Below are 25,865 nucleotides of genomic sequence, written 5' to 3'. Positions count from 1 at the left end.
TAGAGCGTCGTCACACTAAATACATTCTTCTGTTGCCGTTTTACGATAAACTGCTGATTTCTCGGCATGAAACGTGATGTTTTAAACAGGTAGAGGACATATTTTTTTCTCATGGCACAATTCAAACGGATCACGAAATAAAATTTTCAGTCCCGTTCATTTGAATGGCGAGTTTTTCAGAGTTGAGGTCCCATGGTGACCGTTACTTCCTGCTTCCGCTTAGGCTCTCTATAGGCGGGTGCATATATGAAAAAGAACACCTAACCCTAAAAAAATTCTAACAAAAGGTTTCTCAGCTGTTTTTTATAGTATTAGATGACCTTAATAACATACTAAAAGTTTACCAAAGTTTGACCACTAGAAACGTGTAATTTTCAAGATGGCGTCCAAGATGGATAGGAAGCCTGAGGAGACACCACAGGTGAATAGGGTAAACATTTTTAACTAACAGATATCACCATGAAACTTCCCAAGTTTATCACTCACATTAAGACAAATATTTTTTGAATTACAAGTTTTGTCAAATTGTGTGTTTAAATATGTAAATGAGGCAATATCTCATTAAATATGCGCTAATTTGCATACATTTCCAGAACCGAAATCTGAGCAATGGATAAAGCTACTTTCAAAATTATTGTTTTATTTTGTTGACATACTAGAGTCAGAGGTTTTTACAGAGGGTATTTTGGATATCTCTTTTTTATCACTCTGTAAATGAGAAAATACTGTCACCAGCCCTAAAAATTCAATAGTAGGCCTACTTTGTTTTTTGTCTGTTTATTTTGATGTTTGTTTTATTTAATGCCCTTAGGCTACAATTTATGTTTTGTAGGCCTATTTATTTTTTAAACATGATTAATTCATCTCTTCAGTATGGTGTCTGTTCTTGCTGAATGCAGTGAACTATTGGATTTATACTAGTTTGTAGGTTTGTACATTCATTATTTTGCAATAAAGTAAAAGAACAAGTTAGATGTGTTTGTTTTTTCCGCTTTATTTTGTGAGAAACTGGGTTTTTAAAAAAAAATCTAAATTGTTTTATTATTTTACAGATGTTACAAACTGACCATTACGTTTAGTTTTTTTTATTATTACTATTCAGTTTTTCCTCCATTAAATACTATATTATTATTATTATTATTATTATTATTATTATTATTATTTATAGTGTCTGTGTGTGTGTGTGTGTGTGTGTGTGTGTGTGTGATTTAATGACTGCTAATAATCATCAGACCGAAGTTACTAGAAATACGTCGTCATCCTTCTCTCTCTCTTTCTCTCTCTCTCTCCGTCACACGTGGCAAACATTCACTTTCTCCATTTTTCACGAACTTTCTTCCACCAAAAAAAGGGAAAAACATTAAGCCCCGCCCCCTGGTTTCCATATGTCCTCTCCTGATTGGCTGCTGAGAAGCCGCTGCGCCGCCGCTCATTGGTCGCTGGTCCTGTCAATCCAGCCTGCGGCGCCTCTCATTGGCTGACGCCCCCTTTACTTTACTCCATGTATTTTTTTTTTTCCAGACTTGTGTTGACATGTATGAGAACGAGAGTTTGGAAGTATCGCGAGATCTCAGGCAGGTTGAGGAATCTGATGGAGTGAAGGAGTGAATCCACAGCGGAGGAAAAGGAAAAGAGGAATACCGAGACTTTTTTTAACGGACTTCAACCGCTCGTGACCTTACCGACATGTCGTCCGGTCTCGCGCTCTGCCTGCTCGCCGCCCTCGCGCTCCTCAGCCCCGGTTCCTCCGCGGAGCAGCAGCGGAGGTTCTCTGCAGGTAAGGCCGCTCAGGAGGCTCCGCTGGCCGGCTAGAGGGGCCACAGGGGCCCGCTGGGACCACCGGAGGGTCGGGGTTAGAGTTACAACTTCACAAAACAAACGTAAAAAAAGGAGTTTAACAGAGCAGATAGATAGATAGATAGATAGATAGATAGATAGATAGATAGATAGATAGATAGATAGAGAGATAGAGAGGGGGATGATAGATAGATAGAAGATAGATAGATAGATAGATAGATAGATAGATAGATAGATAGATAGATAGATAGATAGACAGACAGACATCTTTATTAGCAACATACAGAATGTTTTAAAAACTATCTATCTATCTATCTATCTATCTATCTATCTATCTATCTATCTATCTATCTATCTATCTATCTATAATTCTAAGGGTCTCTGGTATGTCATGTCTACTCATGTTCTTCTCCCCATCTTCCTTTTCTCCCAGTGTGTGGAACTTTATATGGATGAATATCAAAATATGAAGCTCTGAGATTGAGGGGGTCGTTTCTTTTAATAAAATCTGAAAATTCATTTGTTAAATTTTGAATAATTTAGGGTATTTTTATTGGGGGGGATCTGCACCCACGGTTGATCGATTAATTAAACCAAACTAATTCAAACCAGGACTAATCAATGCACTGATTGATACGTTATTATTACGCTCAGACACCTGAGAAGATATAGATCAATATCATCATCATCAATTATCAAAACACACTTATTGATTAACAACTTGTTGCAGCTCCAGCTCCAGTTTAATTATTATTATTAATTCAACTCCATTATTATTAAAGGGATCATCAAATACACAATCCAACAACTCCACAACACTCTGGTGGACAAGTTGTGAGCTGCACATTCACCACGCTATGAGATAATAACACAACGTTACCACACAGAGTTGTTTTAGAGGGAAATTCATGCAAAACCACTGTCAGGGGCAATTTTGGAGTTGTTGGATTGTGTATTTGATGAGTTTGATGAGTTTGAAACCAAAGAAATCCCATAATGAGCCTCCGTAGCGTAGCTCTGAGCAGCTCACGGCTCTGCTCCACCGTTCTAAAAACAGCTTGCACCGACAATTAAAGGTAACAACGAACCTACTGCTATAAAACTATAGGGATTATTATGGCAATGGGCCAGTTTGAATGAAAATGTTGAACTGTCCCTTTAAAAGGCTGAGGGGCTGATGATGAAGCACTTCCTGTTTTCTATTTCTGTCTTTTGACGAGTTTGGAGTTTTACTGGAGTCATTGAACGCATCTGTGTGTGTGTAAGTGTGTGTGTGTAAGTGTGTTTGTACAGCTGTGTGTGTGTGTGTGTGTGTGTGTGTGTGTGTGTGTGTGTGTGTGTGTGTGTGTGTGTCGGGGGGTTTGTCGACTCAAACATCTGGACTCTTCTTCTCCTTGATCCAACATCTGTGGTTCAGGACGTCACGTCTCTGTGATGTCACACCGGCGGTGGTTGTTGCCGTGGCGACAGAGAAGAGCTGCTATTGGTCAGAAGAAACTCTGACTGACTGGAGGAACAAGGAGGCTTTAACACCTTCCTCCTCCTCCTCCTACTCCTCCTCTTCACCTCCATGACCCCCACCCCCATCCCCCCATCCCCCGCGCACACACACACACACACACACACACACACACACAACACACACACACACACACACACACACACCCCACCCCAAGGTGTTTCTGAGGAATTTAAACTCTCTCCAAATTCTTCGAAAGCCTGAAGGAGGAGGGGGAAGAGGAGGAGGAGGGGGGAGGCAAAGGGCAAAGGAAGGGAAGGAGGGAAAGGAAAGAGGAGGAGAAGGAAAGGAAGGAAGGAAAGGAAGGAGAAGGAAGGGAAGGAGGAGAAGAAGGAAGGGAAGAAGGAGAGAAAGGAAAGAGAAGAGGGAAAGGAAGGAGGAAAATGGAAGGGAAGGAGGAAGAAGAGGAGAAGGAAGGGAAGGAGTAAGAAGAGGAGAAGGAAGGGAAGGAGGGAGAAGAGGAGAAGGAAGGGAAGGAGGGAGAAGAGGAGAAGGAAGGGAAGGAGGAAGAAGAGGAGGAGGAAAGGAAGAAGAGGAGGAGGAAAGGAAGGAGGAGGGAAAGGAAAGATGAGGAGAAGGAAAGGAAGGAGGAGAAGAAGGAGAAAGAAGGGAAGGAGGGAAAGGAAAGAGGAGGAAGGGAAGGAGGAGAGAAAGGAAGGAGAAGAGGGAAAGGAAGGAGGAAAATGGAAGGGAAGGAGGAAGAAGAGGAGAAGGAAGGGAAGGAGGGAGAAGAGGAGAAGGAAGGGAAGGAGGGAGAAGAGGAGAAGGAAGGGAAGGAGGAAGAAGAGGAGGAGGAAAGGAAGGAGGAAGAAGAGGAGGAGGAAAGGAAGGAGGAAGAAGAGGAGGAGGAAAGGAAGGAAGAGGGAAAGGAAAGAGGAGGAGAAGGAAAGGAAGGAGGAAGAAGGGAAGAAGGAAAGGAAGGAGGAAGAAGGAAGGAAGGAAAGGAATGAGGAGGAGAAGGAAAAGAAGGAGGAGGAAGGAGGGAAGGGAAGGAGAATGAAGGAAAGAGGAGGAGAAGGGAAGAAGGGAAAGGATGGAGGAAGAGGAGAAGGAGGAGAGAAAGGAAGGAGGAGAAGGAAGGGAAGGAGGGAAAGGAAGGTGGAGGAGGAGAAGGAAGGAGGAAGAAGAGGAGAAGGAAGGGAAGGAGGAGGAGGAAAAGGGAAGGAAAGGAAGTAGGAGAAGGAAAGGAAGGAGGAGGAGGAGGAAGGAGGAGAAGAAAATGAAGGAGAGAAAGGGAGGAGAAGGAAGGGAAGGAGGAAGAAGAAGAAGAGAAGGAGGAGAGGAAGGAGGAAGAGGAGAAGAAGGAAGGGAAGAAGAGGAGAAGCAAAGAAAGGAGGAGAGAAAGGGAGGAGGAAGACGAGAAGGAAGGTAAGAAAGAAGAAGAGGAGAAGGAAGGGAAGGAGGAAGACGGAAAGGAAAAGGAAGGGGGAAGAAGGAGGAGAGGAAGGAGGAAGAAGAGGACAAGGAAGGGAAGGAGGAGAGAAAGGAAGGAGGATGAGGAGAAGGAAAGGAACGAGGGAAAGGAAGGAAGAGGAGAAGGAAGGGGAGGAGGAGGAGGAGGATAAGGAGGGAGAGGAGGGTCCAGTCACCGTATTGATCATGAACTGATCACATGATAAATGACGAGTGATGATGTCATCGCTGTGTTGTTGTGTCACAGACAACCTGCTGGTGATCACCGCGGCAACGGAGGAGACGGACGGCTTCGACCGCTTCATGAGGACGGCCCGAGAGTTCAACTACACCGTCAAGGTACACACACACACACACACACACACACACACACACACACACACACACACACACACACACACACACACACACACACACACACACACACACACACACACACACACACACACACACACACACACACACTCCTCCTCTTCCTCCTCCTCTTCTTCCTCTTCTTCCTCCTTCCTTTCCCTCCTCCTCTTCCTCCTTCTCTTCCTCCTTCCTTTCCTTCTCCTCTTCCTCCTTCTCTTCCTCCTTCCTTTCCCTCCTCCTCTTCCTCCTTCTCTTCCTCCTTCCTTTCCTTCTCCTCTTCCTCCTTCTCTTCCTCCTTCCTTTCCCTCCTCCTCTTCCTCCTTCTCTTCCTCCTTCCTTTCCCTCCTCCTCTTCCTCCTCTTCCTCCTTCTCTTCCTCCTTCCTTTCCCTCCTCCTCTTCCTCCTCTTCCTCCTCCTCTTCCTCCTTCCTTTCCCTCCTCCTCCTCCTACTCTTCCTCCTCTTCCTTCTCTTCTTCCTTTCCTTCCTACTCTTCCTCCTCTTCCTCCTCCTCTTCTTCCTCCTCCTCTTCCTCCTCCTTCCCCTTTTCTTCCTCCTCCTCCTCCTCTTCCTCCTCCTCTTCCTCCTCTTCCTCCTCCTCTTCCTCCTCCTTCCTGAGAGCTGCGTCTCCCCGCTGCGTTAACCCGTTGTCAGCGACTACGGGAGCCCTTTCAGCTCAAACGTGTTGAGTTCACCTGGCAGTTGGGTCGCACCAGAGTGCGGCTGCTTTCACACATCAACTAGTTCACCAGAGTTCAGCTGGAGCCGAACCGAGACCAGACCAGAACCAGACCAGAGTTCCACCTCCTCAGGCCGAACTAGTTCTGGTGCTTTACAGCTTGACAGACGGCGCTCTCGGCGCTCTCGGCTCGCGTGAAAAATAGAACTGAACCGATCTGAAGCGCTGCAGGCGCGCGCACTGCGCTCCACAGCGCGAGATGTGCGGCCAGGCAGACCTGTTAACATGTGCGCCGATCTGAAACTGCCTCCGCTCCAGGGCGCTGCGCTTCGGTTCCGCGTCTAGTGCGTCCAAGGGGTAAAGCACCAGAACTAGTGCATATAACTTTAAAGACGTGGTCGTACCAGACAGGAAGTCGGGCACAGAAAAGGCGAGAGAATCCAGTCAATTTTCAAAATAAAATAATTAAATGATGATTAAAGCAGAAGTAAGTGATATATTTGTGTTAATATAAGTCTTAAATAGTTATATCTTCCGACAGCAATCGCTTACATAGAGTGTTTGGACTGAAACACGGGTCTCTCAGTCCCTCTGCTCTGCTCTGAGCCGAAGAGAAAACATTTATCGTATCCTACAGTTTTTATCCAATGAGGAGAGAGAACGGCATGCAGGGCTGTGTGTGCAGCCAAGGGACGCCGTGAATGTGGTGACGTAGCGACGAGGACTGTTATGGTGCGTTCAAGTGGTACCAGTTCGATCTGGTACGAGTTCACGGGTCAGAAGTTACGAGTGGCCGTTATAGTGACTTTCACAGGTAAAACAGGTCGGAAAAACACGAGTGGGTTGCCTGAAACGCTACAAAGTCGTAAGTCGTGACTTGAAGCTGTAATTTACGATTTCAAAAGCCTGCCTGGAACGCAGCATTAGCGAAAACGACCGGACCACTCACTTCTGCTTTAACTAAGTTGTTGCTTGTCCATTTATACATATTTGACCGTTGCGTCTGCACACGGGACACACACACATGTTTAAAATGACGTGTGTGTGGAAAACCGAGTGAATACGAGTATGAACGACTGCAGTCGATGTCTGACCGGCGCGGAGAGAAGAGGAGAAGTAGCTCCTAGTGCGACCAGCCAAGCGCCCGAGAAGCCGCGCGCAGTGCGCGCGCTCAACTTCCGCGTGTAGTGCGACCAAGGGGTTAGAGTGCGATGTGCTTTCACACTGACCCAAACTGGACCAAATTTATTGCGATCTAAATTTATTGCGCACTAACACTGCAGGCGTGAAAACACTCTAACTGTTCTAACTGCTGCTATTATTCTCTATCCTCGCATTTTTATGCAGATTGTCATCTGTCTTTCTACTGCTACAAGTGCTGCTAACGCTCTGTATCCTATTATGTTTGGGCAGATAACGATGCCATGCAGTGTTGAGCTGCATGGCATCGTTATCTGCTTTCTTTTTTTCCATTGTTACTACTATCTGTGATCTGTGGTAAGTCTGTCTGTCTGTTTTTTAATGTGAGGACTGCAGATGGAAACTAGCTCTGAGCTAAATCCGTCACACTTACAAGATGCCACGGCGTTAAACTGTTCATTAATGTGTCTGTCCTCGACAAATAAACAATGAATGAATGAATGAAATGAAACTATCTCTCCATCTCTCCATCTCTCCATCTCTCTAGGTCCTGGGTCTGGGGGAGGAGTGGAAGGGGGGGGACGTGGCCAGGACGGTGGGGGGAGGACAGAAGGTCCGCTGGCTGAAGAAGGAGCTGCTCAAACACTCTGACAAGAAGGACATGGTCATCATGTTCGTAGACAGGTAACTAACACACACACCTGGAGGAGAGTCTGAGTGTGAAACCTGACTCACCTGTCCCACTTACACTCAGGTGTGTAACAGGTGTGGTCACTTCCTGACAGACAAAGCTCAGGGCAACACGACACCGTCAGCTTCTCCTTTCACTCGTCTAAAGTTGTTAGATGAAGATGTTCAATCAAACCCACATAGTTTGAAACAACGTTCAAAACACACACAGCCAGTGTCACAACTAAGCATATAAAGTCTGCTAGCTTAATGCTAACGTGTAATGTAAAACACCATAGACGGGCTAACAGAAATTAGCATCGGCTATCGCCAATTCGCGGCAACCGAGCCACAGCAGTAAAGCTGCTAAAAACTGTTTTAATTCTGGCTTTAGCGCTGTTAACACGTGGCTGGTTACATTGTTTTGGGGAGATTAATGTTGGTCTCATTGATGAAATTAACTGTGGCAGTGGCATTAGTTTGTTTGAATGAACAGTGAGCAGGGCTGCCTCAGGGCTACGTACTGAAATCACCACATTTATGTAAATAAATAAATGTTTTACAATGAACCGATCAGTCTAATAAATTTTATTTTGTTAAGTCAACATGGTTACTGTACATGGCAAAGATTACTACCACTTTATGACTTAGAATTGGTCTGTATTTCTATGGGGGGGTCCTCGCCACTAATCTCTCTGGTCGGCAGTCGGGGCGGTGTGCTTCACTGTTTCCTTTCCGTCGGCGTGTTCCTGGCTTTAGTTAAAAAGTAGATCTTCTCCCCTGTTGCTGCCCTCCGCCATCTTGGACGACTATGTACGGCAACTCCACTTGGACAAACTTAGTTGAGTTGAGTTAGTATCACTGCCCGATGTTTAAAATACTTTATTAGTGATGTAAATTGAGGGTTCGTTGTGGTGGTATTTTTTATTATTTTCTTCTTGAATAAGACCCTCACATTGTTATTCTCTTTTCTTTTTCTTTCCATTGGTCCTGCTAGCTGATTCAACATTTTCAATCTTTGTATCACATATGTGTGGTGGCCTGGGAAAACCCTTCACATGGTGGGATTTTGACATTTTCATTTTTTGATCTTTCCATTAACTAGAAGTTTTCAGCCATTCATAACTGTTTGAATAACTGAGATAGCCCTTTCAGATCAGAAGTTATGGGCATTTTAATCTGTTATGACCAAAAAACTGAAAAATGAGAAAAATGGCTTTAACTAGAACGTTGCTGTTTTAACCCTCTAAAGACGAGTGTTTTACAAAACATTAAACAACTTCTGAACCATTTATGATAGAGACGAGCTGTAACCTGAATCTGAATCGTGTGGTTTTCTGCTTTCCGAGGGTCCTTGAATGGAGCCTCTGTGACAAGAAGGGGCCGTATAGGGTGCGTGTAATCACGTGGTACGGGAACAGACGCTAACCTAGTGTAGCATCGATGCTAATCCGAACGTAGCATCAATGCTAAACAGAACGTAGTATCGGCACTTGCACGTTTTACAAAACATCAACAACATATTATAACTTCCTGTGATAAAGACGAGCTGTAAAAAAGCATCTGAATCGTGGGAATCTCTGATTTCCGAGGGTCCTTGATAGGCTTGGGCGGTATCCACATTTTGATACCGTCAAACTTCCTCCACATTTTACCACGGTATACGGTATTACCGTGACTAATTAAAAATGATGACGTAAGTGGCATTACCAAACATTGGCTTGTGTCTTCACCATTCAGAAACTGAATACTAGGGCTAAACATTAGCAGACCAAAATCTCATTGGTCGATTGGTCGCAGGAAAAAAAACAAACATTTGGAGCCCTGTCTGGTCAAAATTAAGTCAAAATCAATATGACCGAACTGTATATGAAAGGCTATAGGGCTTTTATTTTGAAGGGCCAGATACAGGAAGTCATGACACGCACTCGCTGTCAGTTTTTTTTTTTTTTTTTTACACGGCACGGCAGGTCCGGTCCCTTTTTTTTTTTTTTCTTGTCAAGAGCGACTTTCTCCAAGTTTCTGGTTTGGAGACGTATCACTGGTGTTTTCAACGATTAGCGGGACCCGTCCCACAGGCTCACCGGCGGTCAGTCACAGTGTCACGGAGCAGAGACATGATAGTGACCGCTGCAGTGAGAGTCCCGCACCGCTCCACGCCGCGGTCCCCCCACCCCACCCCACCCGCCGCAGCTCAGTCACTCACGCTCATCTACTGTGTTTATTGGTGATAAACGGGCATAACGTTAAAACCCGACCGACTTTTTGAAACTAATCAAGTTAATAAACTGTGTGCAGAGCGATCTGGCTGTGTGATGTGTGAGTGAGAGTGACTATGAGGAACGTGTCCGACGGGGGAGCGGAGAGGGGTGGGGGGGGGGGAGGGGTAGGGGAGGGGGGGTGTTTAAAAGTAGGCTAAAACATATTAAACTAACTTAAAATTCAACCACACATAAGTGCTACTGGACATATAATTAATTTTAGACATTAAATTACTTTTATTTAATATTTAATCCTTATCTCCTGTATAAGTGCATTGCATTTTTTCATGACGGTATTGAAACTGATACCGTTGCTATTTTTAAATACCTGCAGTTTACGGTATTACCGTAATACCGCCCAAGCCTAGTCCTTGAATGTTACCTCTACAACAACAACAGAGCTCCTCTCCTCTAGCGCTGCTGCAGCTCAGCTGAAAACGAAACGCTTTACTCACCACAAAAACATAAAAATAAGTACTTTCCGTTTTGTTTTCTTAAAATATTTATTCACCACGATGTAGTAGAGAGTTCAAAGTACCAGAATCACACAAAATATCTAAATCGTTTGGCTATTTGCCACAATAGAACGTCAACGACATCCGACGGGTTTTCCCAGGCCGCCACACAAATGTGCCTTAAATGTTCGTAATTTGATGATTCTTCAAAAAAATAAAAAATAAAATAAAAAAAATACGCAAATTGGGCAGTGACATCCCCTGTGTGTGACCTCTCTCTGACCTCTGACCCCCCCCCCTCTCTCTCCTCTCAGCTATGACGTGATCTTTGCGTCCGGGCCAGAGGAGCTGCTGGCCAAGTTCTCCCGTCTGGGACACAGAGTGGTTTTCTCTGCTGAGGGGTTCTGCTGGCCGGACCAGAGGCTGGCCCCCAAATACCCCGTGGTGCACACGGGCAAACGCTACCTCAACTCTGGAGGTAACACACACACAGAGAGACACAGAGAGACACAGAGAGACACACAGAGAGAGAGACACACACACACACACACACACACACACACACACACACACACACACACACACACACACTGATCTCTCATCTGTGCACTACCACAGGCTTCCTACCTCTGAAACGGCCTTAGACACAAAGGTCAAACAAACTCTGCTTTTTATTTCAGTTTTAAGTTGCTTTTTCCTTGTGTGTGTGTGTGTCTCTGTGTGTCTGTGTGTGTGTGTGTGTGTGTGTGTAGGCTTCATCGGCCTGGCCTCAGACCTCAGCAACATCGTGCAGCAGTGGAAGTTGAAGGACAACGACGACGACCAGCTGTTCTACACCAAGATCTACCTGGACAAGAACCAGAGGGTCAGACACACACTGACAGACACACACACTTAAAGGAGAATTCCGGCCATTTTTGACCGCTAAATCGTTGTCCTGATGGTCACCCAGTGTTGCTTGGAGCAAAAAACACGACAAAAATTGATGCAGGCAAACCGGAGTTACCATGGCTACCCAGCGCTAGGGATATTAGCCACAACGCTAACCCATGGGGGCAATTCTTTCAACCACAACAAACACTCAGAAAACAATCAAATATCTCTGGTACATGACTGGAATCCTTAGAGACACCACTGAACTCATATAGTGTAGAGTAGAAACAGTAGAAACTTTGTGTTTCTGCATGTAGCCACTCACCTCAGATAGCCCAACTCTGAAACATCCTGGAAAGACATTACTATCCCATCACAGAGAGAAACTAACACTTTGTCCTTGTTGTGATGAGTTCTTTACTAAAATAAACGGTGGAGCAGAGCAGTGGTGATGTCCAGAATATCTCTGAACGTTTATTTTTGTAAAGAAATCATCACAACAAGGACAAAGTGTTAGTTTCTGTGGCGAGGAGAGCAGGCGCTCTGTGATCTGACTCTATCCACCACTTTCCGGAGAATGAGAGAATGACGCTGGGTGTCGCCATGACACTCCATTCCACCGTTACTGTATTGTTGATAGACTGGTTGATAGACATCGGCCGTGACGACTTTATTTATAATCATCACCTCATTTTAATGAGAACAATACGGACGAGGTTTTAGCTTCATGTCACATTTTCACGTCACTATATCACCGTTGTGACTACTCTGATGTTTATATAGTCTATAAAACGAATTTAGATTAGCTGGGCTAGCTGTTAGCCGTTAGCCGTGTCAATAAACAATAACTCAATAAACGGCCCATGAAAAAAATATTTTCTCCAGCGGATATCCTGCTAGGGATGAATAAAGTATTCTCTATCTATCTCTATCTATCTGAGTTCCAACATGACTGAGCTAACTGGAGTAGTTTCATGTCGTGTCCGACAACGGGAGGGTTTTAACAGCTGACGTCCTGATGTTAGCTTAGCAGCTGCTGTTAGCTGTCAGCAGCAGCTAAGCTAACAACTACGATAACCATGACTGATTACAAAAACGTGCACACAGAAATAGTAATGTTTGTTCAATAATTCGTTTTATGGACTTAACAAACATCAGATTTAGTCAAAATGGTTTTGGCAGCCCGGAGCCCCCACATTTGGTGCCTACACCGGTGGCTGACGCTACCAGTTAGCCGCTAACGCTACCAGTTAGCCGCTCGCTAGAACCGGTGGCTAACGCTACCAGTTAGCCGCTCGCTAGAACTGGTGGCTAACGCTACCAGTTAGCCGCTCGCTAGAACCGGTGGCTAACGCTACCAGTTAGCTGCTAACGCTACCAGTTAGCCGCTCGCTAGAACCGGTGGCTAACGCTACCAGTTAGCAGCTCGCTAGAACCAGTGGCTAACGCTACCAGTTAGCCGCTCGCTAGAATGCTACTAAAACCGACTTCTGTTGTGGTGTGATGCAGTGGATCATGGGAAAATAAAGTGGTGGATACCGCCACCCCGGTTACCCCGGTTACCAGTGGTATTGCTCCGTTTCGTCGTAAACTCAGAGGCAACGGATCCACTGACGGATGAAACGACCTCTGTTTTTACCGTTGGGTATAAATGGGCCGTAATCACGCTTCGCCTCTTTATACTCGTGTTACTACGACAGAGTATCAGGTCACATTGAGAAAAACTGTTTCACAGACTGAGAGAATAAAGTCATAGTTTTACTAGAATAAAGCCATAATATTGTAACGTGTTGTTTTAGAGGAGGAACGTTGTTAAGATGAGGCCGTGGAGCGTTTGGTGAAGTACTAGAGTATCCTGACCTGTACTTCCAGTCTAGTGGACGTAGTTTCTGTCGGGAGGAGGCAGCAGAAACCACAACGATCTGAACTTTGTTTCTGTTCACGTCTCTAAAGGATTAAAACATCTTGAATTATTATTTTTTTTATGTTTTAACCTTGACCCCAGTGGAGATGAACGGTCATGTGACTGTGTGTGTGTTTTCTCTCCTCAGACCAAGTTCAACATGACTCTGGATCATCGCTCCAGGATCTTCCAGAACCTCAACGGAGCCGTCGGTGAGACACACACACACACACACACAGACACACACACACACTAACACACACACACACAGACACACACACAGACACACACACTCTGCTGCTCTGTAACCATGGTGACCACCTGCATGTCTCCACCAGACGAGGTGGTGCTGAAGTTTGAGAAGGCGAAGGTCCGAGCCAGGAACGTGGCCTTCGACACACTTCCTGTTGTTATCCACGGCAACGGGCCCACCAAGGTCAGATTATTTATTTAAATTAAGGACAACAACACATGTTAATGGCCATGATACAGATGTTTTGTTAATGTTAATGTTGTTGTTGTTGTTGTTGTGGTGCAGCTGCAGCTGAACTACCTGGGGAACTACGTGCCGACGGCCTGGACCTACGAGAGCGGCTGTGGAAGCTGTGACGACGACCTGCTGTTCTTCAACGACGTACCTGTACACACACACACACACACTCACACTGACTGAAAAGAAGCCGTCCTTCTTTAAAGGGATAGTTCAACATTTTGGCAAATTGGCCCATCACCATAATCCCTATAGTCATAGCAGTAGGTTCGTTACCTTTAATTGTCGGTGCAAGCTGTTTTTAGAACGGCGGAGCAGAGCCGTGAGCTGCTCAGAGCTACGCTACGGAGGCTAAACTCATCAAACTCATCAAATACACAATCCAACAACTCCACAACGCTCTGGTGGACAAGTTGTGAGCTGCACATTCACCACGCTATGAGATAATAACACAACGTTACCAGACAGAGTTGTTTTAGAGGGAAATTCATGCAAAACCTCTGATGCACGTTGCCTTCAGGGACAGTTTTTCATCAAGCAGTCTCTGCATTTCCCTCTAAAACAACTAACTCAAAATGTTGAACTATCCCTTTAAAATTTGCACACTACAGAAGTAAGAACATAGTTTTAGATAGTAAACTACATGACAGTGACTCATGGAAGGATTTATTCTTATAGCGAGCTCTAGTCACGGCTCTGCAAGTATTTGCTCATGTTAACAAAGAATTTCAAAAAACTTGTAATACATTTTTTGTTTGTCTTAATGTAAATAATCAACTCAGTAATTTTCATGGAGATATCTAAAGGTTAAAAATTTTACCCTATTCACATGAGAAAAATAATGAATAGGCGTATAAATGGGATATGTTTGGGTCTTTTTCTAAACTTTCCCCTAAAGGGATTCTTCTGGGCTTTTTTTCCCTCACTCAGGACATGTTGAGGATACAAAACCAGTTGAGTTTGATTCTGTTGCAATTTGTTCAACATTGACCCCTTTTTTGGCTTAAAATTACGGGACTAATAGGGACTATAGGGAATTTGACAAGATGTTGAACTATCCCTTTAAGAATGGGCTCTCAGATTGTTGAGAGAACGTTGTAGCGGTTCTGACCCGGTGGTTCTGTTGTGTTGTGGTTCCAGGACGAGGAGATGCCTCTGGTCCACGTGGCGGTCTTCATAGAGAAGGCCACGCCGTTCATGGAGGAGTTCCTGGAGAGACTGACCACGCTCAACTACCCCGACTCCCGGCTACGCCTCTTCATCCACAACAACGTAGGACACACACACACACACACACACACACACACACACACACACACACCTGCAAAGCCCATGACCTGCTGGTTCTGACCATAGACTGTAAAAAGAATGGCCCTAGCATCCGTGACGTCCCCCATTGGTGTTGGGGAGTCGTTTTTGTGACTCCAACATGGCAGCCTGAACAGCGCCATGTTGGATTGGCCGGCCGAGAACCCGCCCACTGGCCTCCAAGCAGCTGTCCACGGAGCTGCTCCGACCTGTCACTCAACGTTTCTGCGCCCTAATTGGCCAGAGTTTTAATCTAATAACAGTCAAACGGTAGAGTTAAACCCCCTCAGAGTTTTAACCTAATAACAGTCAAACGGTAGAGTTAAACCCCTCAGAGTTTTAACCTAATAACAGTAAAACGGTAGAGTTAAACCCCTCAGAGTTTTAACCTAATAACAGTCAAACGGTAGAGTTAAACCCCTCAGAGTTTTAACCTAATAACAGTAAAACAGTAGAGTTAAACCCCCGTCAGAGTGTGTGCGGGGGTAGAAACTCGGTTGAGACCAGAAAACGTTCTGACACCAGGCTTTGATCATGTTTATTGAGGATGTAAAGTGGGTGATTTTAACATGGGGGTCTATGGAGAATGCTGCTTTCTGACACCAGCCCCCAGAGGTAGAAGAGGGGATTGCAGTTTTTTGAACGCGGAAGTGACTTCACTTCTCAGACCCACAACAACTGCCCCCTTAGTCCTCCTCCTTCTCTTCCCCTTGGTTCTGACCCGCTGGTTGTGTCCCGGTCCACCAGGTGGTTTACCACGAGCGCCACATCCAGAGGTTCTGGCAGCAGCACAAGGCTCGATTCCCCAACGCCCGGCTGGTCGGCCCCGAGGAGAACCTGCAGGAGGACAAGGCCAGAACCATGGCACTGTGAGTACAGACGAAAAGGAGAAAGGACTCGCCACACTGTAGGAGCTCCCAAGTATACCAACATTTATTGGAGGACTACATAAAAGGGACAACGTTTCGAGCAGTGCGCTCTTCGTCAGGTCAATTAAGACAGTTGCTTTCAGGTGTTCATTAAATAGATACACAGGATCTCCCCCCATGGGCGTGGATGAGTGAAACACCACCGGCATGACAATAGGTGACGACATGGAAGAAAAGGGGGAAATGTATATACAGAGGGGTTCCCTGCTTAAGTTAATGCATCTATAAATATTATTTTTTTGTGGGAATAGACAAGATGTGTGTTTTGCTTATTTAGGTTACTCTTTTCCCAGATCTATAGTATTTTGCAATATATGTTTGTTTATTTTCATTTAAAAATGACCGACACGCGTCTTTGTACATCTATACACTGTGTTTTTTTATTGTTGATTTAAGACCTTGTCGTCACCTATTGTGAAGGTTGTGTGGTGTTTCACTCATCCACGCCCATGGGGGGAGATCCTGTGTATCTACTTAATGAACACCTGAAAGCAACTGTCTTAAAGGATAATTTCCGTTTTTTACAACCTGGACCTTATTTCTAGCATAAAATACAATCATTTTACTCACCCAGAAACTTTGGTGTCATTTGGAGTTGTTTTGACGAAATTAGCCCCAGTGGAGCGGCGCGTATATCCGTATAATGCGAGAGCACGGGGCAGCGCAATGCAGCCTCTAAATATCACATTATCCGCCGCAAAACTCGTTCATTTCGCCAATATTTTGTTATGATACACTAGTGATATTCCCCTCCGAGCCCGTGGTGGCATGTTATCAACATGCTGCGCCTGTAGGTTGACTACTAACCTCCGACCTGGATGATGTCATCTCCGACCGCTGCCCGGCTCATTCTGATAATAATCATTCCACTTCAGCATTCAGGTCCATTTTTATCTCAACTAGCCGGAGCTTTAGTGAGTCCAGGTTGAGGAGAGGAAGCCTGTGGAAGCTGAACTTCATCCAGCTGCTCATTTTCTTCTGACAAGTCAGAAACACGCAGAAACGAACCATAGCATTAGCCGTAGCAAGTTAGCCGCGCCGGGGCAGCGGTCGGAGATGACATCATCCAGGTCAGAGGTTAGTAGTCAACCTACAGGCGCAGCATGTTGATAACATGCCACCACGGGCTCGGAGGGGAATATCACTAGTGTATCATAACAAAATATTGGCGAAATGAACGAGTTTTGCAGCAGATAATGTGTTATTTAGAGGCTGCATTGCGTGCCCCGTGCTCTCGCATTATACGGATATACGCGCCGCTCCACTGGGGCTAATTTCGTCAAAACAACTCCAAATGACACCAAAGTTTCTGGGTGAGTAAAATGATCTTATTTTATGCTAGAAATAAGGTCCAGGTTGTAAAAAACGGAAATTATCCTTTAATTGACCTGACGAAGAGCGCACTGCTCCAAACATTGTCTCCTTTTCTGTAGTCCTCCAATACATTTTTGTATACTTGGGAGCTCCTACAGTGTGGCGAGTCCTTTCTTCTTTTTGATGTGTGAGTACAGAACCAGAACCAGTAACAGTGTATTGATCCTGTATATGTGTGTATGTGTGTGTGTGTGTGTGCAGGGAGGCGTGCAGGAAGGACCCAGCCTGCGACTACTACTTCAGCATCGACTCTGAGGTGGCGCTGACCAACCCAGACACCCTGAGGATCCTCATCGAGGAGAACAAGTCAGTACTCTCTCTCCTCTCTGGGATCAATATCTGCTTATTGATTTGTTATTAGGACTGGGGCGGTCCGGTCCGCTGTACGTTGATCAATAAGAAGATCAAATGTCTGTTAAAGAATAAGGCAGTGTGAGGTCTGGTCCATCAGGTGACAGTCTGAGGTTAAAGTAGGTGAGACTCTGGAGATGTCGATAGTTCCAACATGATTTTCATTTATTGGGCAAGGAAAGGTAAGAATAACTAGAAAAAGATAAGCAGCTGAAGAAGGAAGCAAAAAGACAGAGAAAGAAAGAAAGATGGGACTAAAAAGACAGAAAGGGGGTAGAAAGAAAGAAAAAGACAGATAAAGGGTGTAGAAAGAAAGAAAGAAAGAAAGAAAGGAGTAAAAAGACAGAGAAAGGGGGTAGAAAGAAAGAAAAAAGACAGATAAAGGGTGTAGAAAGAAAGAAAGAAAGAAAGAAAGAAAAAAGGGAGAAAAAGACAGAGAAAGGGGGTAGAAAGAAAGAAAAAGACAGATAAAGGGTGTAGAAAGAAAGAAAAGAAGAAAGAAAAAAGGGAGAAAAAGACAGAGAAAGGGGGTAGAAAGAAAGAAAAAGACAGATAAAGGGTGTAGAAAGAAAGAAAGAAAGAAAAAAGGGAGAAAAAGACAGAGAAAGGGTGTAGAAAGACAGAAAGAAAAGAAGAAAGAAAGAAGGGAGTAAAAAGACAGATAAAGGGGGTAGAAAGAAATAAAAAGACAGATAAAGGGTGTAGAAAGAAAGGAAAAGGGGAGTAAAAAGACAGATAAAGGGGGTAGAAAGAAATAAAAAGACAGATAAAGGGTGTAGAAAGAAAGGAAAAGGGGAGTAAAAAGACAGAGAAAGGGGTAGAAAGAAAGAAAGAGGGGGATAGATGGATAGAAAGAGGTAGATAGATGGAGATAGAGAGGGGTAGAAAGAAATGATATCTAATAAAAAAATATATAAAATGTCTCTTAAAGCTCTGACCCTTGAATCGTCAGCTGCCACCAGTGAAAAAACTAGTGAATCTGAGTTGATGAGTGTTTTTCACTGTTGGGTCATGGTCATGGTGTTGAGCCCGTTGCCGTGGTGACGTGAGGTCACATGTGGGCGTGTCCTTCTCCAGGTTGGTCATCGCGCCCATGTTGTCCAAACACGGGAAACTGTGGAGCAACTTCTGGGGCGCGCTGAGTCCCGAGGGCTACTACTCCCGGTCTGAGGACTACATCGAGATCGTCCAGGGCAAGAGGATGTGAGTCACACACACACACACATCTACACACATCTACACACACCTACACACACCTACACACACCTACACACATCTACACTAGGGCTGCCACGATTAATCGACTAGTCACGATTATGTCGACTATTAAAATCGTCGACAACTTTTTTTAACTTTGTTTTTCACTGAAAACTACTGCAGCACCTTCCACACACACATGCACTCACTCACTCAAGGTGAGTTAGTACAGGTGTTCTCTCTCTTTTCTCCCTCTACCTGTCTTCTCAGTCATCTCAGTCCACACCTTGCAGAGTTTGAGCTGCACCTCAGTTTCACTTGTTTTCATTTGACAGAGTTTCACACAGAACTTTCTGTTGAGTCTTTCCATGTTTCTCCTTCTGTGACAGTAAAAAGGGACATTTACATTTTTTCAGACGAGTCGATTGTCTCAAACTATTCGATTTTTTTTTTAACAGAACGACTATTATTTACACTGAGCACAAAATGTACTTTTGTTATATTTGAGTGAGACCAAAACATTTTATTGTGAATAATTCCTTAGTTTCAGGTGTCTACCTCATTTTATTCAAATATGTTTGATGCCAGAGACAAATGAAGGACAAATGAAAAAAAAAACCTGAAGTATTTATTTTGGTGTTGTTTAGGCCAGTGCCTTATCCTTATTTTACTCAGCTGTTTGCACTTTATGCTACAGTTAAAGAACTGTTTGTTGCTACAAGCTGCATATTTCATTAAAAGTTTAATGAACTATCATCTAAATTGTCTTTATTTTTAGTTAGCATATACCTTAAACACTTCAAGCTGAAAGCTAATGATGGTATATAAGAGCAGCTGCATGCTGGTGCGATAAACTGTATGTTTTACATTCAATTTACGTATGATCCGATTAGTCGACTAATCGAAAAAAATAGTCGGTGACTAGTCGACTATCAAAATAATCGTTTGTGGCAACCCTAATCTACACACACCTACACACAGAGAGGCTGAGGGTAAAGCGTGTGTGTGTGTGTGTGTGTGTGGTTGCAGCGGGCTGTGGAACGTGCCCTACATCACCCAGGCCTACCTGATCAAAGGCAGCCTGCTCCGGTCCAAACTGGCCCAGGTGAGTCTGTACCTGGACGAGGGCATGGACCCGGACATGGTGTTCTGCAGGAGCATCAGAGACCAGGTAAACCCCAACGCTGCTGCTCTGCTGCTTCACCTCTTCACCTCTTCACCTGCTCACCTGCTCACCTCTTCACCTGTTCATCCTCTTCACCTCTTCACCTGTTCATCCTCTAATGAAGTAGTAGAAAACCAGCATGAGAACAATAGTGACGGATGAGAGTTTCACTATATCTCATTTTTCATGTCACTATATCACCGTTTAGACTAATCTGATGTTTGTAAAGTTTATAAAACCAATGATTGGACAAACATTACTATTTATGTGTGCACATTTTTGTAATTAGTCATGGTTATCATAGATTAGCCGGGCTAACGGTTAGCTACCTGTTTAACTTTAATAACTCAGTGACTCAATAAACGCTCCATGAAAAAATATTTTCTCCAGCGGATATCTGAGTTCCAACATGACTGAGCTAACTGGAGTAGTTTCATGTCGTGTCCCACAACGGGAGGGTTTTAACAGCTGACGTCCTGCTGTTAGCTTAGCTACCGTTAGCTTAGCTTCTGCTGTTAGCTTAGCTACCGTTAGCTGTCCCTGTCAGCTGAGCCACTGATGCTTTCTAGACACTGTGATTCCCCCAAACTGAATAAATTCAACACATAGCAACACAAAACACACACACAGAAATAGTAATGTTTCTTCAATCATTTCAGATTTGTCTAAACGGTGATAGGGCGTGAAAAATATGATATATAGCTAAACAGTCTGACAAGTTTAACGTCTGTTTGTTTGTTTTTTAAATGCACAACATTAATCACTGAAAGGGATAGTTCAACATTTTGGCAAATTGGCCCATTGCCATAACCCCTATAGTCATAGCAGTAGGTTTGTTACCTTTAATTGTCGGTGCAAGCTGTTTTTAGAACGGCGGAGCAGAGCCGTGAGCTGCTCAGAGCTACGCTACGGAGGCTCATTATGGGATTTCTTGGTTTCCCTCATCAAATACACAATCCAACAACTCCACAACGCTCTGGTGGACAAGTTGTGAGCTGCACATTCACCACGCTATGAGATAATAACACAACGTTACCACACAGAGTTGTTTTAGAGGGAAATACAGAGACTGTTGATGAAAAACTGTCCCTGAAGGCAACGTGCATCAGAGGTTTTGCATGAATTTACCTTTTGACCTGTTGACCTGTTCATCTTCTAACCTGTTATTGACCTATTGACCTTCTAAACTGTTGACCTGTTCATCTTCTAACCTGTTATTGACCTATTGACCTTCTAAACTGTTGACCTGATGACCCGTTGACCTGCCGTGTCCTCAGGGCGTCTTCATGTTCGTGTCGAACCGCGATGAGTTTGGTCGTCTGGTGGCGTCGACCAACTTCAACACGTCCAGGCTGCACCCGGACATGTGGCAGATCTTTGACAACCCTGTGGTGAGTTCACGTTCACGTTGACGAGCGCCACATGACCTCAGCAGACAGGAAGTGACGTGTGAAGTGTGTGTGTGTGTGTTTGCAGGACTGGAAGGAGAAGTACATCAGTGAGAACTACTCCAAGATCTTTGAGGAGGAGAAGAAATTCGTGGAGCAGGTGAACATGATCACATACACCTACTCCCCTTCAGATTTACCTGTGTGTGTGTGTGTGTGTGTGTGTCGTTCACCACTGACCTGGTTGTGTGTGTGTGTGTGTGTGTGTGTGTGTCTCAGCCCTGTCCAGATGTTTACTGGTTCCCAGCCTTCTCTGAGAAGATGTGTGATCACCTGGTGGAGACCATGGAGGACTACGGCGTATGGTCTGGAGGCAACAACAATGTAAGTCCACCTGTCCATCACCTGTCCTATTGTATTGTTTGTTTGTGTGTCTGTTTTATGTTTTGTTGTTTCTGTTTGGGACATAATCTCTTGTTTTATCTATTTCATCTTGTTTTTTCTCTTCAGTGTTGTAGTCTATGTGCCCTAGTGCAGTGGTTCCCAAACTTTTTGTGGCCAAGGCACACCAAAGGACAAGTAAAAATCTCAAGGCACACCTATTGTTCAAAATAGCCTTCATAACACGTGTTATCACTTAGCCTATATCATGTAAAATATCTGTAAATGTGCATAATTATTTAATAATGCCAAATAAAATGTGACAAAGACAACTAGGCTACATTACTCACGAAATCATATTTATTAACAAAATATTTCAAAAATTAATTTGAAACTTTATCAAATTAGGCTTCATCAAAGCAGCAATACAACCATTTAAACCAGACAGGTCACAATAAGGCAAAGGAAACTTTGCAAAATGTCATCACAGAGAACTGTCAATGCAAAAGGAAGCTGCACCGTCCATGGTCCTACAACTTGATCAGTATTGAAACATATTGTGCGAAATATGGGGTTCTCTTTGAGGATTTTTTTTTAAGAATTGTTTTTAGGTATAGAGTTTGCCTCTGTATTATGAAATGAGCGCATACAAAGTAGCCTACTGATAGTAAATAATATATTTTTTTGTGTAGTTGTATATTGCAATAATAATGTATGGTTGTCACAAAATCCCACGGCACACCTGGACTTGCTTCAGGGCACACCAGTGTGCCGCGGCACACCGTTTGGGAACCACTGCCCTAGTGTCTCTCTTCTATGTTTTTAGTCCATGTGTCCTTGTTTTAAATCCTTTGGACTTTATTGTGTTTTTAATCCTTTTGAACACATGTCTAATATTGTTCAATAAAGTTTTCAATCAATCAACCAGTCCACCATCTGTCCACCACCTGTCTGAGAGGAAACACACAAACCTGAGTCCTGTTTATTCTGTGTGTGCAGGACGAGCGTCTGGCCGGTGGTTATGAGAACGTCCCGACCGTCGACATCCACATGAACCAGATCGGTTTTGAGAAAGAGTGGCTCAAGTTCCTCAAAGAGTACATCGTCCCCGTCACCGAGAAGCTCTACCCTGGATACTACCCCAAGGTACGGCCAACATACCCCAAGATAACTCCAGGTACCCCATGGCCCAGTCCAGGTGTAGCAGGTGTAGATTGTTTTTGTCCTTCAGGAAAAACTCTTTCTATTTTCATTGTTGTTGCTGCTGCTTTTTTATAGTTCATGTCTAATTATGCTGTTTCTTTTGTCTCCTGTCCTGTCCTGGTTCTGGTTCTGGTCCTGGTTCTGGTTCTGGTTCTCATCTGGTTCTGGTACTCATCTGGTACTATCCAGGCCCAGGCCATCATGAACTTCGTGGTGCGGTACCGTCCTGACGAGCAGCCGTCCCTGCGGCCGCATCACGACTCCTCCACCTTCACCATCAACATCGCCCTGAACAGTAAAGACATCGACTACGAGGTAACGCACACAAACGCACTCAAACGCACTCAAACTCACTCAAACGCACTCAAACGCACACAAACGCACCACAGTCACTCACACCTGAGCCTGGTCGCCACCAGTGGTGGACAGTAACAGAGTACATTTACTTGAGTTCTGTACTTCAGTACACATCCAGAGGATTAGTACTTCAATCAAAATCAATGTAAATGGCGCGATGACACGCGATTCAGGCGGAGGCGGCGCGAATGAAGCGTCGGGAGCGGCACGAATAAAGTTGAAAATATTGAACTTTTCAGGCGGCATCGCGCCGCGACATCAAATCAGCGACGAGTTCAAGCCGACGACGTCAATTCTCTGTACGGTTGTTTACACTCAGACCAACATGAAGGAGAAGCGTGAATGACGCGATGGACGCGAATGATCCAAAATGACCAAGCGGCGCGAATGAAGCGTCTGACGCGATTGTATTCGCATCTATTGCGTCCGGTGTGAGTGCCGCCTAACCCCTAAAAGCAGCACATCAGTGCAGCTGCTTTCAAAGAGTTCATTCTCACTAACAAGAGTTAAAAGCTCCTTACATTCATTTACAAACAATTAGAGTCATTCACTGATGTGAATGTAGCCGATGTCATATCTGGCCCTCTGCGTTGTGTTTCTCACGGCCTGCCCTAGGTGGGGTTCGATCCCACGACCTCCCGCACCGGAGGCGACGATGCTAACCTCTTCGCCAAGAGGTTGACAACCACTTGGCAAGTTGGTTAGCACGTCTTTGATGGGTGGAGTGAGTGCACATCCGCTACATGAAGAATAAGACATTTACTCTGACTCTTACTTTTACTTAAAGTGAATTTAAAAGCATGTACTTTTGGATACTTAAGTACCTTTAAAAGCAAGTACTTTTTTACTCTTACTCGAGTAACATCGACTTGTAACGGAGTACATTTTGGCCAGTATTTGTACTCTTACTCGAGTACTGGGGTCGAGTACTCTCATGGATGCAAACAGCGCCGAAAAGCTCAACTCGCTTTTTTCATGACCAATTAGGTGACTTGTGTGAATCGTTCAGATCCGAAGAGTTTTTGTTTTTGGGAGGGGGGGGGGGGGGGGGGTCTCAGCGTCTCAGCTGGGGTCAGTAAAATGTTTTTTTAACAGGCTGACAGTGACAATCACGTGAAACTGAGGAGAACTCATTCATGGTCTCTGATTATACTGATAACAGCCGACCTCCAATGTAGATGTAGATGCGCGACATGCACGCTCATTAAAGCGGCGCGTATCCGCGTGCAGTCGGTGCGACAGCGCTGGTGTTTTTTCCCCCGTGCATGTCCGTGGAGCTGTGATGTCCGTGCAGCTGTGCGCCGCGGACATGCACGGTTCCCTACGTTGCTGTGTCAGGCAGGTGTTTCCACGGAGCTCTGCCCCGTTTCAGAGGTGAAGGAAGCCCTAAGTGGAAAGACGTCACCTCCACGATGTAGAATGTGTTCAATTCAAAAAGTGAAACTAACACATTATATCGGCCTATATGTCCATTACACACTGAATGAAACATCACATGTCTTTATTTATTCAGTTTATTTTAATAGTAATACTTATGACTAAAATCAGTATCTCCAAAATTGAAATATTGCAAAGGTTTTTTTTTATTTTTTTTTAAGCATTTTTAATATAGAAATGTTGGCCTTCTGAAAACTATGTCCATCTATATGCACAAAATACTTGGTTGGGGTTGAACTACCACCCCCCCCCCCCCCCCCCCCCCCGCCACACAATTCCTCGTTTTTTTGGTCCTGACCCGTTTGCATCCCTGTACTCTGCCCATCTCTGGTCGCCACCGGCAACAACCCCTGTCTCACCTGTCCTGTGTCGTCTTCAGGGCGGGGGCTGCCGCTTCCTGCGCTACGACTGTAATGTGGAGTCTCCCAGGAAGGGCTGGTCCTTCATGCACCCCGGCCGGCTGACGCACTACCACGAGGGCCTGCCCACCACCAAGGGCACCCGATACATCATGGTGTCCTTCGTCGACCCCTGAACTCTGTGTGTGTGTGTGTGTGCGCATGTGTGTGAGCGTATGGTTGTGTGTGTGTGTATGTGTGTGCACGTAAACATCACTCCACCTCGTCATGACGGAAAAAAGGACGAACCAGACGGAGGAACGAGACCTTGAACGCATCGTGTCAGATATAGTTTATTTTTTCTCTGTGGTCACATGCAGCAGGTCTAAAGACAGAGGACCCTGAACGCATCCTAATGTTGACATTTCACAATAAGAGTCCCCCCCGTGGTGTGTACTTTTTACTTGTATTTTCAAAATAAGAGTCTGTCAGGGGGTTCATCATCACCGTGCTGCCTTATTTTCTAACACTACCTGAGTCTATGCAGAACACAGAATGAACTGAGTTGTAGAGCGTTACGGAGGTGAAACTCCACTTTAAAGTATTTTAACTGTTACTGGGACGTCACTAAAGGTCTTTTACATTTCCATGTTTTATTCTTTGTTGTTTAGGGGTTTTTTATTTTATTTTATTTTATTTTTATATTCACTTGGCTCATTTCAATAGATTTTCTTTGGTTGTGTTGTGTGTCTACTCTCCATCCTGTCGCCCGGCCGGCGCTGCCTTCACTCTTTTTCTCCACGTGTGCCTGTCGTCGTTAGAGGAATCAACTCTCTGGCTTTGTACAAACTGCATTAAATTATTTGTTAATGACTGAGTGAATAAA

General features: G+C 44.6%; 1 protein-coding gene across 2 annotated transcripts; it reads left to right on the top strand.

Annotated features, from left to right (window-relative positions):
- Positions 1–1,604: 1,604 nt before the first annotated feature.
- plod3 (procollagen-lysine, 2-oxoglutarate 5-dioxygenase 3) lies at positions 1,605–25,865 on the top strand. Of its 2 annotated transcripts, none has more exons than XM_083992370.1 (19): positions 1,605–1,777; positions 4,977–5,068; positions 7,448–7,584; positions 10,600–10,763; positions 11,038–11,150; positions 13,210–13,273; positions 13,400–13,497; positions 13,600–13,695; positions 14,692–14,823; positions 15,607–15,728; positions 17,364–17,468; positions 18,591–18,716; positions 19,740–19,881; positions 21,153–21,266; positions 21,352–21,423; positions 21,543–21,647; positions 22,644–22,790; positions 23,037–23,162; positions 25,021–25,865. In XM_083992370.1, exons 1-19 carry the CDS (start codon positions 1,687–1,689, stop codon positions 25,174–25,176), a joined length of 2,202 nt encoding a protein of 733 aa, XP_083848496.1. In that variant the 5' UTR covers positions 1,605–1,686; the 3' UTR covers positions 25,177–25,865. The 2 variants fall into 2 exon arrangements, with proteins under 2 accessions (XP_083848496.1, XP_083848495.1); XM_083992369.1 differs by having other exon boundaries at positions 13,600–13,701.

Source organism: Trachurus trachurus, assembly GCF_905171665.1.
Source record: "Trachurus trachurus genome assembly, chromosome: 18".
Lineage (NCBI taxonomy): Eukaryota > Metazoa > Chordata > Actinopteri > Carangiformes > Carangidae > Trachurus > Trachurus trachurus.
Note: the sequence above shows the minus strand (reverse complement) of the source record. Positions and strands in the feature narration are given on the sequence as shown.